This window comes from Protopterus annectens, chromosome 10.part0, assembly GCF_019279795.1.
Source record: "Protopterus annectens isolate FY-2018-M chromosome 10.part0, PAN1.0, whole genome shotgun sequence".
In the NCBI taxonomy this organism is placed as follows: domain Eukaryota; kingdom Metazoa; phylum Chordata; order Ceratodontiformes; family Protopteridae; genus Protopterus; species Protopterus annectens.
Window position 1 is genome coordinate 68,762,412 of NC_056744.1, and position 14,906 is coordinate 68,777,317.

The following is a 14,906-nucleotide window of genomic DNA, read 5'->3' on the forward strand; positions in this document are numbered from 1 at the left end:
GGATAGCTAGTAGGGCTATCCCCTTCCCATGACCCGCTCCCTAACCTTAAGGTCTGTAACTATCGCACCACAGTGGAGGACATAGCATATTTTCCTGCTGTCCTCCACTGTGGTGCGATCCATTTGTAGAAGCTGAGTTTGCGAAAGTGCACTTTCGAATAAGTGCATTTTCGCGTAACTGAGCAGTCTACTGCTCTTTTTTGAATACGTGGTATTCGATGAAAAGCATAGACCCATATATATATATATATATATATATATATATATATATATATATACATATATATATATATATATATATATATATATATATATATATATATATATATATATAAATATATATATGTATATCTTTGTATTGTATAAGCTGGACACAGGACCAAATTCCAAAAGAGATGTTCTTGATATAAGTCTAAAAGAAGAGGAAACCATCTTCTGACCGCGCAGCCAAAAAAAAAAACATGAAATAACACAATGAGGCTCACGTAATAACACTTGGGTGGCTTAAATAGTGACAGTCTCAAACACACTTGTAGAATGTTCTTAAGGAATGAGGTCAGCTAGCAATGCTAACTTGTGCCTTTTTATTTATTTTTATTTATTCACATAATGTTTTCCATTGGATTTTAATATGAATTTTATGCACCAAGTTTTTTGTACAAATTTTAGGTTAATGATTTTTGTGTCTGTGATGTATTAAAACTATTAAAACTTTTTAACTTTGTATATTTTTTACTTTTACTGCTTAATTGATGGTGACTAACGATCGGTCATTTTGTAACTTATTTTAATATATAATGGAGTTTACAATTTGTTAGCAATGGTTCTGAAGAAGGTGTTAAACCGTACTCATGTTTTTGTTTTTTTAATATAAGTGATTTTTGAATTTAGACTGGAGTTCATGGCATTGTTTATGAAGTTTCTAAGAAACTATTAAGTGTTGGTAAACTTGCAACTTCCTTGCTAGTCTGTACAGTTTTTGAACTCACAAGTTAGCATTGCTAGCTGACCTAGTTACTTAAGAAGGTTCTACAAGTGTGTTTGAGACTGTCTCTACTATTCAAGCCACCCAAGTGTCACTACATCAGCCTCGTTGTGTTATTAGGTGTAAGTCTGCCCTGGTTCTAAAAGACTTGCTCTCAATGTAAGTGACTTACTTTGATGTAAAGCATATAAAAAAACAGGCTTACACTGGGGGCCAGATTACAAAAAACTGGTGTCAGTATAAGTGGTTAGTTATGCTGAGTGCAAGTCTTTTGGAATTGAGCCCATAATATTCATATACTACACGCAAATATCTGCACGTTTTCTTTTCAGTATTAATACACATGGTGATGTAAAGTCCTTGGAACCAAGCAGATATGCATTATTGTTTAAAACTATGTGTGCCTAAAATTCTTTAAGCATATTGTTGTCCATGATGCATTCACTGGTTCACACATTTATCTTTTATTTAAGCTGGAAAACTTTCAAATATAATCAAACAGATTTTGGTTATACATAAACCAGGAGTGACACAAATAACTGCCTGTAATGTTTATTTAGAAAAAGTTGCATTTATATATCATAGTATATCTTTGTCATGCTGTGAAAGAATATGAACTGGTGGTTAATGAAAAGCATTTGGGAAATTTGGCATTATCTTCTGCATGTCAAAAGGTCTGTCATTGTGTAACCTCAATAAAAAGCAAGATAATTGTCCTGTATTAGGATCTTGTCTAAAGGCTGTAGAAGAGATATCTGGCTTAAAAATACAAGTTTATCCATTTTGTTGGCTGAGTAAATAAGTTAATTAGAAATCAATTTGTAGAGTTTTTATTTATAAATAACAGATGTTACTTTTTTGCACAATAAGTTGTTTTGAATGGTTGAATTTATTGTGATTTCTAAAACTGGTTCTTATACGGCTTTGCTCTCACTTCTGCTTTCATAGAGATACCCTCTGCTCCGCCTACTACACCAGCCAGCAGCATGGAAGAATACTCAGGTATGTCATCTGTCTGTTTATCTTCTTTGATGTTAGCAACCGTCAACCAGCTGTAAAAGTCTACTCCTCCTACATATGACTTTAAAAACAAGCTGACAAGTGGGCTGTGTTTGCAAAAATGATTTATTTCATTATTTTATTATTTCAGACTTATGTCTTCTGATAGATGGACATTTGTCAGTCAGTGACTGATGTAAAGCAGGCAGGCAAGCTACTTACCTCCCCACATAAGTATAAGCAATGAGAAGATGTTGCCAATTTCATCAAAACAATTATCTAAGCACTGATTCATCAAATTAAAGGTCATAGAACAACTGATCTCTTAGGCCTTCAGCCACTGGGACAAATATAAAATGATATGTTTATGACTGAAGTGGTTGTTCAGCTACAATCACTTCATTACTCTGTCTACTGGTGAGGCACTTACATTAGCATGTGTGAGGAATGTCAGTGGGTAATAAACCATCTCTGATGAACTAGAACCATTAGCCCACACTGGAAGCTGTATTTTGCTAAGAGTAGGTCTGACCACCCAGGGAAATCAACACAGTTTTATTCATAATTTTATTAGGACTGTGTTCTCTTGTGTCATGACTGTACTACTGTGGTTATTTTGAAATGCCAAAGTTCTTTACATCAGTGGCTGTAGCTTGTTATATGCTGTATTCATTTGTTGCTTTTTTATTGCTTTATTTGTCTCTCCTTATAGCTAAAAACTCTGCATATAATGAAGACTTTGTGTATCATAATGCAAATTGTAGGACAAAGCAGTAACAGCAGAAAATCATTGTGTATAATACCTCTATTTGTAGTTGTGATATATCATTATTATTAGACACCTCCTTAGCATAGCTGCCAAATTGTTTTTTTTTTTTTTTGAACAGGATGCTATTCATTCCTAAACTGTTCTGAAAAATATACTTAGTTAAAACTAAACTAAATGATTTACCTAATGCGCATGTGAGAAAATAGTTATGGCTTAATCCCCAGTTGTTCCCAGGAGTACACATACATAGTACAGATGGATACAATGTTTTTTGTACCAGAGAAATTGTAAGCTTTATGGAGCAATGTAGGAAATAACTTTATCTCCAGCTAGTGATGAATTTTAAAGATATCACACTGTTAAACATTTACATTTACACCAAATAACCACAACTGAAAAGCTCATGAAATGTGAATACTGCATATTTTGAACTACATTTGGCCATCTGCAGCTGAATGAACCCCAAGATTAAAGAGCTTGTGTACTATTGTTAGTATACTCAACACTTTAGAACTGAAGTAAAAAAAAAAGAAAGAAAGAAGTAACAGATCTGGCAAATGCACACAAGCACGACAAACGTTCACCCTTAAGGACTGTCCTAAATGAAAGACCAGGTTCAAGCCTGGTGAAATCGATGCAGATTTCACGAAGAAATACCCAACACATTTCAACTTCTGCAAAGCCAGTAAACTGCAGCTATAAGCTTAAAAGTTTCAAAATAAGTTTATCAATGTCAGAAATGACGTTTGTGGTTCAAGAACAAAACTATTCTTCAGCAGGCTTCACTTCTCATTAGATTCCTAGGAATACAGCTAGCTTACAAGTCTAATAGCATTTATGTTGTAATTTCAGACAGCAGAACAAAGCTAGTAATCCAGCTTTACATTGCTGGTGTGTCAGTCCCTGCAAGTGGAATACACAGGCAAAATCCCAGGGTGGAAATATACCAGATCTCATTTTGAGTAACAGGTATCAAGATATTTAAATGAATAAAAGAGTTATAATTAACACTTTTAGAAATGTACTTCTTCCTCACTCTTCTGCAATTTTCAGACATGTTTACTAGATAATGTAATTTATTACACCACAGTCATCTAACCTTATTTTGTTTTTAAGTTAGCACCTGTTTTAGTCTTAATCTGCTGCTTTCAGAAATGAGCAATATATACATTGCTTTCCAACTGTATGTAGTATATGCCTTACCTTCTTTATTGTCCCATGAGTTAGAAGAAGCAAGCACAGGAACAAAGGTTATTGCAAGACAAGCAATGTATGTTTATTTTGACTGCTGTCAGCATGATCTTGAATACTTAGACCAGTTTATCTTCCAAACAGTAAGGTACAAGAAATTGTAGCTGAAAAGTAAAGTCAGCATGTAATGTCATTTAAAATGCAATACAAAGTAAATAAAACCAGTAGCTATTAAGCATCTATTATATTAAAACACCATGAAATAACTTTAAATGAAATAAATAGTACTACTTAAAAGTACATGCAGCCAGCCAAAACAATATGATATATTTATATCAATATTCTAAAAATTTAGGAATAGATGTGAATAATTGAAACAGAATATATATTAAATATTGCATGTATGCCCTGTATTATTAACCCTTACCAGAACCTATACTATTAACTATTGCATGTCTGCCCTGTATTATTAACCCTTACCAGAACCTATACTATTAACTATTGCATGTCTGCCCTGTATTATTAACCCTTACCAGAACCTATACTATTAAATATTGCGTGTCTGCCCTGTATTATTAACCCTTACCAGGACCTATACTATTAAATATTGCGTGTCTGCCCTGTATTATTAAGCCTTACCAGAACCTATACTATTAAATATTGCATGTCTGCCCTGTATTATTAAGCCTTACCAGAACCTATACTATTAAATATTGCATGTCTGCCCTGTATTATTAAGCCTTACCAGAACCTATACTATTAAATATTGCATGTCTGCCCTGTATTATTAAGCCTTACCAGAACCTATACTATTATCTATTGCATGTCTGCCCTGTATTATTAACCCTTACCAGAACCTTTACTATTAAATATTGCATGTCTGCCCTGTATTATTAACCCTTACCAGAACCTATACTATTAACTATTGCATGTCTGCCCTGTATTATTAAGCCTTACCAGAACCTATACTATTAAATATTGCATGTCTGCCCTGTATTATTAACCCTTACCAGAACCTATACTATTAAATATTGCATGTCTGCCCTGTATTATTAAGCCTTACCAGAATCTATACTATTAACTATTGCATGTCTGCCCTGTATTATTAACCCTTACCAGAACCTATACTATTAAATATTGCATGTCTGCCCTGTATTATTAACCTTTACCAGAACCTATACTATTAACTATTGCATGTCTGCCCTGTATTATTAACCCTTACCAGAACCTATACTATTAAATATTGCATGTCTGCCCTGTATTATTAACCCTTACCAGAACCTATACTATTAAATATTGCATGTCTGCCCTGTATTATTAACCCTTACCAGAACCTATACTATTAAATATTGCATGTCTGACCTGTATTATTAACCCTTACCAGAACCTATACTATTAAATATTGCATGTCTGACCTGTATTATTAACCCTTACCAGAACCTATACTATTAAATATTGCATGTCTGCCCTGTATTATTAACCCTTACCAGAACTTATACTATTAAATATTGCATGTCTGCCCTGTATTATTAACCCTTACCAGAACTTATACTATTAAATATTGCATGTCTGCCCTGTATTATTAGCCCTTACCAGAACCTATACTATTAACTATTGCATGTCTGCCCTCTATTATTAACCCATACCAGAACCTATACTATTAAATATTGCATGTCTGCCCTGTATTATTAACCCTTACCAGAACCTATACTATTAAATATTGCATGTCTGCCCTGTATTATTAACCCTTACCAGAACCTATACTATTAACTATTGCATGTCTGCCCTGTATTATTAACCCTTACCAGAACCTATACTATTAAATATTGCATGTCTGCCCTGTATTATTAACCCTTACCAGAACCTATACTATTAACTATTGCATGTCTGCCCTGTATTATTAACCCTTACCAGAACCTATACTATTAACTATTGCATGTCTGCCCTGTATTATTAACCCTTACCAGAACCTATACTATTAACTATTGCATGTCTGCCCTGTATTATTAACCCTTACCAGAACCTATACTATTAAATATTGCATGTCTGCCCTGTATTATTAACCCTTACCAGAACCTATACTATTAAATATTGCATGTCTGCCCTGTATTATTAAGCCTTACCAGAACCTATACTATTAACTATTGCATGTCTGCCCTGTATTATTAACCCTTACCAGAACCTATACTATTAAATATTGCATGTCTGCCCTGTATTAATAACCCTTACCAGAACCTATACTATTCAATATTGCATGTCTGCCCTGTATTATTAACCCTTACCAGAACCTATACTATTAAATATTGCATGTCTGCCCTGTATTATTAAGCCTTACCAGAACCTATACTATTAAATATTGCATGTCTGCCCTGTATTATTAAGCCTTACCAGAACCTATACTATTAACTATTGCATGTCTGCCCTGTATTATTAACCCTTACCAGAACCTATACTATTAAATATTGCATGTCTGCCCTGTATTATTAAGCCTTACCAGAACCTATACTATTAAATATTGCGTGTCTGCCCTGTATTATTAAGCCTTACCAGAACCTATACTATTAAATATTGCATGTCCGCCCTGTATTATTAAGCCTTACTCATGTATTCAGACAACCTTATCCTATTCAGAGAACATAAAAAAAGGAAATTTAACCGCTGCCTTTATTGTGAGGATAAATTGTAACAAAAGAAATAATGATTGCTATCTCTTGAGTTTTTCATCACACAGTACACACGGTTGAGTAATTGACGAGACCAATAACATGGCTGCCAAGCATATATTTTTGAAAGCACATAAAGGCTGCATAGTATATGAGCTCTGCTCAGTCACAAAACTTCACACTTCTTAAGCCATGTGTCTGTCTCTTGCTGTAAAGTCATTTTACTATTTGTGTCTGTACACCCTCATCAGAAAGGCTATTCCAATCACATATTACCCCTTCAGTGATAAAAAAACTTTCATGTCAGCTGAGCATGTACCAGCATCATGTACTTAGTCATATCTTTGGCTCCTTTCTTCAGAACGGTACCCATTAACTTCATCTGTACTCTCTTATTGTGCACATGCTGAAGATAAGGCACCATTTGTGTTGTCTTTCTGTGAGTTGCCTCTATCTCATCCATGTCTTTGCAAAGAGAAGTTTGTGGGATGTTACCAACTCTGAATAAAGAAAGGGAAACAACTTTAATTATCTACTACTAGTCCCCATCCTGATGCATCTTTGTCACGTCATCACTGAGAACATCAGATATAATTACCTCAAAGTCCCTTTCTAGCATTGTTATTCTTATTGCTTCCCATCTAGTTGTAAACCTTTTCTGTGTTATTATTTTCCATGTTCATTCTTCTGCATTGATTTCAATTTGTTGTATTTTAGATTATTCCACCAGTCCTGCCTGGTTTCTTTCCGCACCTTTCTATCTTTTTTAGTATTACTGCTGTAACACACTCTTCATTTTAAGTACATTTTTATTTGAAGTATTTGTTCATTAAGTAACATTTGATATAATGTGATCTGAGGCTCATAATTGCAAAGCAGATTTTATAACAGGTAGAAGTTAGCATTTTTATACTTAATGAAATAATTTTAAATGACTGACCTACCAATTCTATTAAATAAAAATCAACTATTCTATTGATATTGTTTAGAGTGAATGTCTTTTGATCTTTGGACTTTTAGTAGTGAGACTATTTCAAAAATATTTAATTCTGTGTTCACATCTTGTTTAGTACTTACCGCTTCCATGTACTGTTAGTCCCCCTTACTATTTTACTTGCAAGAAGTGCTCATAGGATTTATAAGAAGTGCAAGGCAATTCAGTCTCATAAAAATTACTGCCTTGTCAATACCTTCCTCAGGCTTTACCCCTTCTCTCAAAGATGGCTGGCCCAGTTAGTCTCTATCAGATTTGTGGGTACCCATCCAGTCATCCCTGTTCTGTTTGAAGGATGATAATGTGTCACACTGCTTAACATGCAGCGGACGTTTATTCCAGAGATGGGAGAGGTGCTGCATAATTAATCTATCTCTCCACTGCAGTCTTTTGAAGATTTTGGTCATTGAGACTGTTTCTTGTGGATCTATTGTACTTGCAAAGATGCAGGAGATCAAGTGCAACAGGCCTCTAGTAGTATAGTAGGTGAAGCACAGATTGCTCATTGATAGTCTGTAAGAAACTAAAAAAGGGATGGTACATGCCATAGCTGGTGTTGAAGTCAGTGATTGGTCTAATCCATGCTTAATATAAAGTAATGACTTCTCTAGATCTGGATGATATGCCCTTGGCTATCAGTTATACAAAGTAGAAGGACTTTCTGACTGCAGCTGCAACACAATGGGCCTGAACCCTGACGATCTGAGCTCAGTGTAAACGACTACCAGCTAGATTAAAAGTCTACATTCTTGAAATGTTAAATGCAATGTATTTTCATTATTCCACTTTATTCATGTGTTATCTAGTTAATAATGTTGACATAATTGTAACTGTTTGCAGTACGGAATATGTTATTATTATATCACTCAATATTTTATGGCTTGTAACGGTTTCACTGAGATAATATTTTACTCAAAACTGTTTTTAAATTTGTGGTTTGTAATATTGTCTATAGTCCATTCCAGTGCTTAGGCTTCATTTAAACAAAATGTTAATTTTGATTAGATGAGGGTGAAAGTTTTCATTACAAGCCTCCTTCAAGGACATCATCATCATCGTCATCGGCAACCCTCTTTTTCCCATTTTCTACATGGGGTCAGGGTGTCGCCCAACTGTCGCCACCTGTTGATTTGATGTCATTCTCCTACCTTCTGCAACTGTCTCAGGTTTCCTCTTACAAAATCCATGACTCTCTTTGCTGGGTGCCTTTGTTTCCTCTTGCCTTCTTTCCGTGTGTCCCAAATATTCTTCAGTGGATTGCCTTATGCTTTCCTGCACATACACCTGCACCATCATAATTTGTTATCTCTGACCTTTCCTACAATTAGAGCTACTTGGGCTCTTGCCCTGATGTCCTCATGTTTCATCTGTCCCACAGTACATATCTTACCACCATCTCCATCACCTCTGGTTCCTCAGCCTTCACTGCCCAGGTTTCTGTACCATACAGCAGAACTGGACATACAACTATTTTCTACACCTTACTTTTCAGCTTATTTGTCATTCTTCTGCCATACACTACTCCTGACAGTCTGTGCCACTTTGCTGCAGCCCCCATAAGACTAGCTTTGACCTCCTGTTTCCGACTTCCCTTCTCCTCAACCACCAATTCCAGATAATTGAAAATGTTAACCCTTTCCACTATTTTCCCTCCTATTTCATTTTCCAGCTTCTTATGATTTCCTCATTTGATACCTTGACAACTGTCTTAGTTGTGCAAAATTGTGTCCAGTGTACCTTCAGTTTTGCATTCCTTTGCATTCTCCTATCATTTCCCGAAGCTCTTGTTCAGAGTCCACTCCTAATGCTAGATTGTCTACAAATGGCCACTTTGTTGCTTTGTCTCCTCCAGCTTGCTTGCTAATGCTGTCCATCAGCAGTGTTCTCTGGGCTGAACCCTGATGCTCACGCACCTCTATTGGGAGCCCTTCTGTGAGTCAGAATACTCTCTGTACTGTTCATACTTGCATTCAGTCCTTTTACATATCCTGCACTAATTCTACTAATGTTTTCTAGACTTTGAACAATTGCAGGACTGTCCAAATCAGCTTTCTGAACCTTGTCATATGCTTTATCCAAGTCTAGGAATGCACATTTAGAGTCCTATAATGTTACTTACATAAATATTGTGAAAAATGCAGATCCTTAGGATCACTAGCAGCCATCCTTCCTCTGAGTGAACACCATTTCTAACTACATTATGTCCTTTACTCTAGCCAATGTTTTACAAATTTCACTGCCATACATCAAGGACAGATTGGTCGGGTGCCATTTTGACACAGCTGAATAGCTGAAATTATGCTTGCAAATTCAAAATATATACTTAAAATGACAGGAGTGGCCCCACTTTCCAGTACAAACCCAATTTTTTTTTTAGCTAGTAGCAATCAGTCATCCCTAACATGGTGTATTCTCTGGTTTACTCAGTTGGGATGTGTATGTTCTTATTCAAAACAAAAAGTAACCCTACAGCATGACCCCATGACATAGAAGGATGAAGCCCTCACAAGATCCAGGTGACCTGCTTTCAATTAGTGCCACAATGGCCTGGGGGATGGGTGAAGGAGGGTGGGTTTGAGCAGCCAATACTAGATCACCAATTCTGGGGGAAGGAAGGCAGCTTAGCCTGCCATATTGGTGACACTTACTGGAAGGTAGGCAGTCACTCACAAAGGAAACCAGGCAAGCATCTACTGCTAGTGGTGCGTGCCCACCACTGAGATGGTGGAGGTAAGTGTGCATGGAAATGAACACACTGCTCTCCTATCTAGGCATCTATCATGAGCAACTGTGAGGGAAGGAAAGCTGCTTCCACAGGGCCTGCATGCTAGCTTGCTCACTATCACCCAACTATTAGTGTAAGGGAATGGCTTGGCTGATTGAGCTTCTGAGGCACCAGTGAATGGGACACCCACCTAGTCAGGGGATCTCCAGATCCCACTTGCATGTAACAAATGGGTTGACTGGGTACAGGTGGAGCAGCCATTGGAGCAGGATCCTGTGGAAGCTGGGTGGGGGTTGGGCAGTAATCTTCCAACTTCTTCCCTGTGTACTTTCCCAGTCCTCATATTCAATCCATTTTCTGTGGCATAATGGTGCCCAGTCCCGCCACCCTCTCCAGTTTAAAAATACTTATGAGCACTGATATGTATTCAGTCTGCCAGTGCTTTAGAAGGTAATTATAATGTCTGTTCACAAAACATGCTAGTTTTAATACGAAAAATACCTGCATGTCCAAGTACTGTAGATTCTCCCTAAATCAAGTTTCCACATTGGAGTTACCTCAGTGTACAAAACGGTTGACATACAATCTTTTAGTTTCAGCTTCTGAACTAAATTAAGCTAATTTTATGAAGCTGTAAGAGCAGCATTTATACATATTTAAAAAAAATCCATCTACCTTCTTCTGAGTTCACTACCTTCCAGACCCTATCTTCATGGACCCAACAAACCTCTCTAACACATATAGAACCACACAACTTGACTTGCCTTCCACAAAAGCAGCAATTTTTAAACAAGAGTGAGCTTCCCTTTTCAATAGCTGACTGCTGACTGAGATAAGTGTTTAAACAATTCAGCAAGGTTTCCTAGTTTGATGCGTTTATTGCAATATAAGTACATTTTTTTTCAGTCATGGTTAGTGCATAGCAGATTTTTCAATCATGGTTACAATCACAGTAACTGCAGCTGGAAATTTTTCTTTTACTGACAACTGGGATCCCCATATTTAGAATAATTAAATCTGAGGGATGAGGGGACAAGATTGGCATAAGAGACATGGCAACACATCCACATTAAAAATGTTTTGCTGTTTTATTTTACTTTCCCTACATCTGATTGGCAGTACTCTAATGTCAGCAAATCAAATTTTCAACTATTGTAGGGTCATTTGTCTCTTCTTGAACCCCAGTCCCTCAAAATGTATCTGCTTTGTCTTGAAAAAAATGTACTACACTCATATTACAAAAAGCACTTATCTGCTTCTATGTAATCAGTTGAGTTCTTCTTTCAGCTTTTCCCGGTTAGGGGTCACCACAGCGGAACTCCGGTCCGCTAATGATTGGCAGTAGATTTTTATGGTGCTGAGGTGCCAGCCCGACGCCCAACCGTCAACAAAGGCACACCCATTCACGCATGTCTTTCGAACACCACTCGTCCATGGGGATGACAGGCAGACTCCACACAGAAGGCACTCCAGCCGAGAATCGAACAGGAGAACCTCTTGCTGTGAGGCGACAACGCTACCACTGCACCTACTGATTCATAACTTTGTCCTGTTGTTCAGACATATAAGCATACACAATATCCCCTTAGACCCTTCTTTATTTTATCTGTTTTTTAACCAGATTAGTCCCACTAGGACTACTAGTCTCTTTTCAGGGTGGTCCTGAAGTGGTATTTATACTACTAAGGGAAATTTTGCCTGGGCATCAGGGAACTTCCCCTAGTCTTTTTGATAGGTACTGTGAGATCTTTTGTATCCACTACCACAGGCAGATGGGGGTCTCAGTTTAACATCTCATCCAAAAGATGACACACTCAGAAGTGTAGCCCCCTCCCTTATTTTGCACTGCAGTGTCAGCAATCCATCTATCTGTGTACCAGAAATGAGTGTATTACCTGTTCCACCACTGACACTGATGTGATGTTTGTGTGTGTATGTGTATGTGTGTGTATATGTATATGTTTATGTGTGTGTGCGTGTGTTTGTGTTTGTTCATATTTAGGTGTGTGTGTGTGTGTGTGTGTGTGTGTGTGTGTGTGTGTGTGTGTGTGTGTGTGTGTGTGTATGTGTTTCTTTCTATTTGTCTGTCTATAGAACACTCCCGGACTGCACATCCCCCTGTGTAATTCACTATGTAGGCAAATAACAGTACAAGTGGCACCTGTGATGGGAAATGATTTATTACCTAACACGTCAGCCTCATAACTGAGCTTTTGGCCACCACTTCCTTCATGAGTATTCTTCTCAAATCAGACTGTTGACATCAATCAACAGTCACTGCCCTGCATGCCATGCCTATAGCTCATTGCTTTCAGCAGCTGTCTATCTGTAAACCACTGTAATCTGGAAATGGCTTCTTATTCTTTCTGTGAAAGTATCACAGGGTTTTCAAGTATGAGGTAATGGACATTATTTCTAAACAGAAAGCATGACACTTATAATTTATCCAAATCTGTAGCATTCCCATACTTACAATAATTAAGTCTGAGAGGTGAGGGGGCAATATTGGCATAGCAAAGTACATGACAAAACTAGCCAAACAAGGCACAGTACCTGCACAAGAAGAAGGAACATGGCTTTCATTTTAATTTTAAACAAATGCAAATTAATTAATTGTTTGGTATCTCAAATGCCCACATGTGTGCTTTTTACCTGCTTTTAAATCACTAGTAAACCTTATTTGGTTAAAATCAAGTTATTTAAACAACTGTTAAGTATCTCAGCTTTGTTGACATCTCTTTTTGCTATGGACTTATACGTCTCAAAATGACCCACACAATTGAAAAACTGTATAAGATCACGTGATGCTTTATCATCAAACTGAGCTTGTACCACAAATACAAAACATTCTTTTTAATCTTGGTCCTCAGCTCTTTCATTGTTGTCATCATCCATAAAATTGCCTGCAGTATGATACACTTCTAAATAAATCATAGTTGTATTTATCTCAAAGTCCAGTGATGAATACATGTATTATATTGATATACAGCTGGCCCCAGAGATGCACTCTCTGTCTTACACAGAGTTCTCACCCCAGTAAGAGGCCAGGGTGCCCTTCCTGAAAATGTTCTAAGCTAATGTGTGAGAACAGACACAAAAAATTGCCAGATCACTTGTTCAGCAAACTAAAATACAGATTATAAAGTCAGACATTCTAAGCAATTTATTTTGATGGCCGGCATGAAAGATAAAATGTTATTAAGTAAATGCTTTGAATACAGCTAGCAGTAAAAGTGAAAGTGAAAACCAGGATTAGTTGCAAAAAACTTCTAAGGGTTTCATTCACCTTCTGTGAAACAAGCCCAGCTCATCTGACAGAGCAATAAGTTTACATTTCTAATTAAACATTCCATGGGATTCAATAAATACTAAGTGTACACTGTTCTGAGTAAACAGACACAAAAGCATAATGCACACCTTCTTCCTCCTACTTTTAGTTTTCCTACTGATTTTCTTGCAGTTTTAGATACTGAGGGGTATTCATAAATGCTACTACAAAGTGTAGACTACATGTACACTTAGTATAATCTTTCTTTTTTTTTTCAAAACAGGTTTATTGTTTTAACATATAAGAGAAATATCATAACAATTTTATACAAGTAATTAAAAATAGGTATTATTATAATATTCAACAAAACAACTAAAGTATTTACAAAGACATCCACTACAATCAGATCAATTAATTAAACTAAAATACCGTGCTATTGAAATTAGAATTTTTTAACAAATTTTGTAAATTATCCCATACAATATAATATGATGTTTTTCTAGTTGTTCTCATTCTAATTGTGCTTATTTCCATATGGCACATTATATTCATAACATTTTTAAATTCATTGAACGAAGGAGGTGTATCTGAAATCCAATTTCTACTTATTATTTTCCTGGCCACTGCTAGGATAGACCATAACAAGGGAAGCTTAATCTTTTTAACACATTGAGGTACAGGTGTGTTGAATAATATAAGAGACTTAGAAATAATGAAATTATCTGTAAAAAGAGCCTGCAAAAATTCATTAATTGACTTCCAGTATTCTTTCAACTTCATACAGTCATAAAACATATGAGCCCAGTCAGCATTAATTTCTACATTACATCTCTTACATAGATTATCTTTATTATTTATTTTATTCATCATCAAAGGTGTATAAAAGATCTATGTAAAAATTTCCATGTATAAAGTCTCCAGACAATGGAAGATGTAGTTCTATAAGCAGATTCCAATATATATTGTTTATCTTGTTGAGTTGGTGGGTCCCCATTAATAGAGGTGAAATAATTCCAGTATGAATCTACACTGTAAAAGTTTCTTGTCTGATAATTTTATGTATATATGAAAGTTTACCTTTATCAGAAACTTTATGCTGTAAATTTAATATCAAGTAATCAATCAGTTTTGGAATAGATTCTTTAACTGTTATAGACATTAGATCTATTCTATCAATGAGATGTTGACTAAAGATCTGAACCTCTAACCAGCAAGTTTCTCTTAGATCAAATTCTTGTTTTAAGAAATCTAGATTTTTAACTTTATTATCAGATATCAGCTGATACCAGTACTTTAGATCATTATCTATAGC

General features: G+C 36.1%; 1 protein-coding gene across 2 annotated transcripts in view; it reads left to right on the forward strand.

Annotated features, from left to right (window-relative positions):
- Nucleotides 1-14,906, forward strand: part of NTN1 (netrin 1) — a 1,578,910-nt gene that overhangs the window by 1,046,300 nt on the left and 517,704 nt on the right. For both annotated transcript variants that reach the window (XM_044085027.1, XM_044085026.1), the window contains exon 5: nt 1,934-1,987. In XM_044085027.1, coding sequence (XP_043940962.1) covers nt 1,934-1,987 — 54 coding nt within the window. The remainder of the gene's footprint in view (nt 1-1,933; nt 1,988-14,906) is intronic.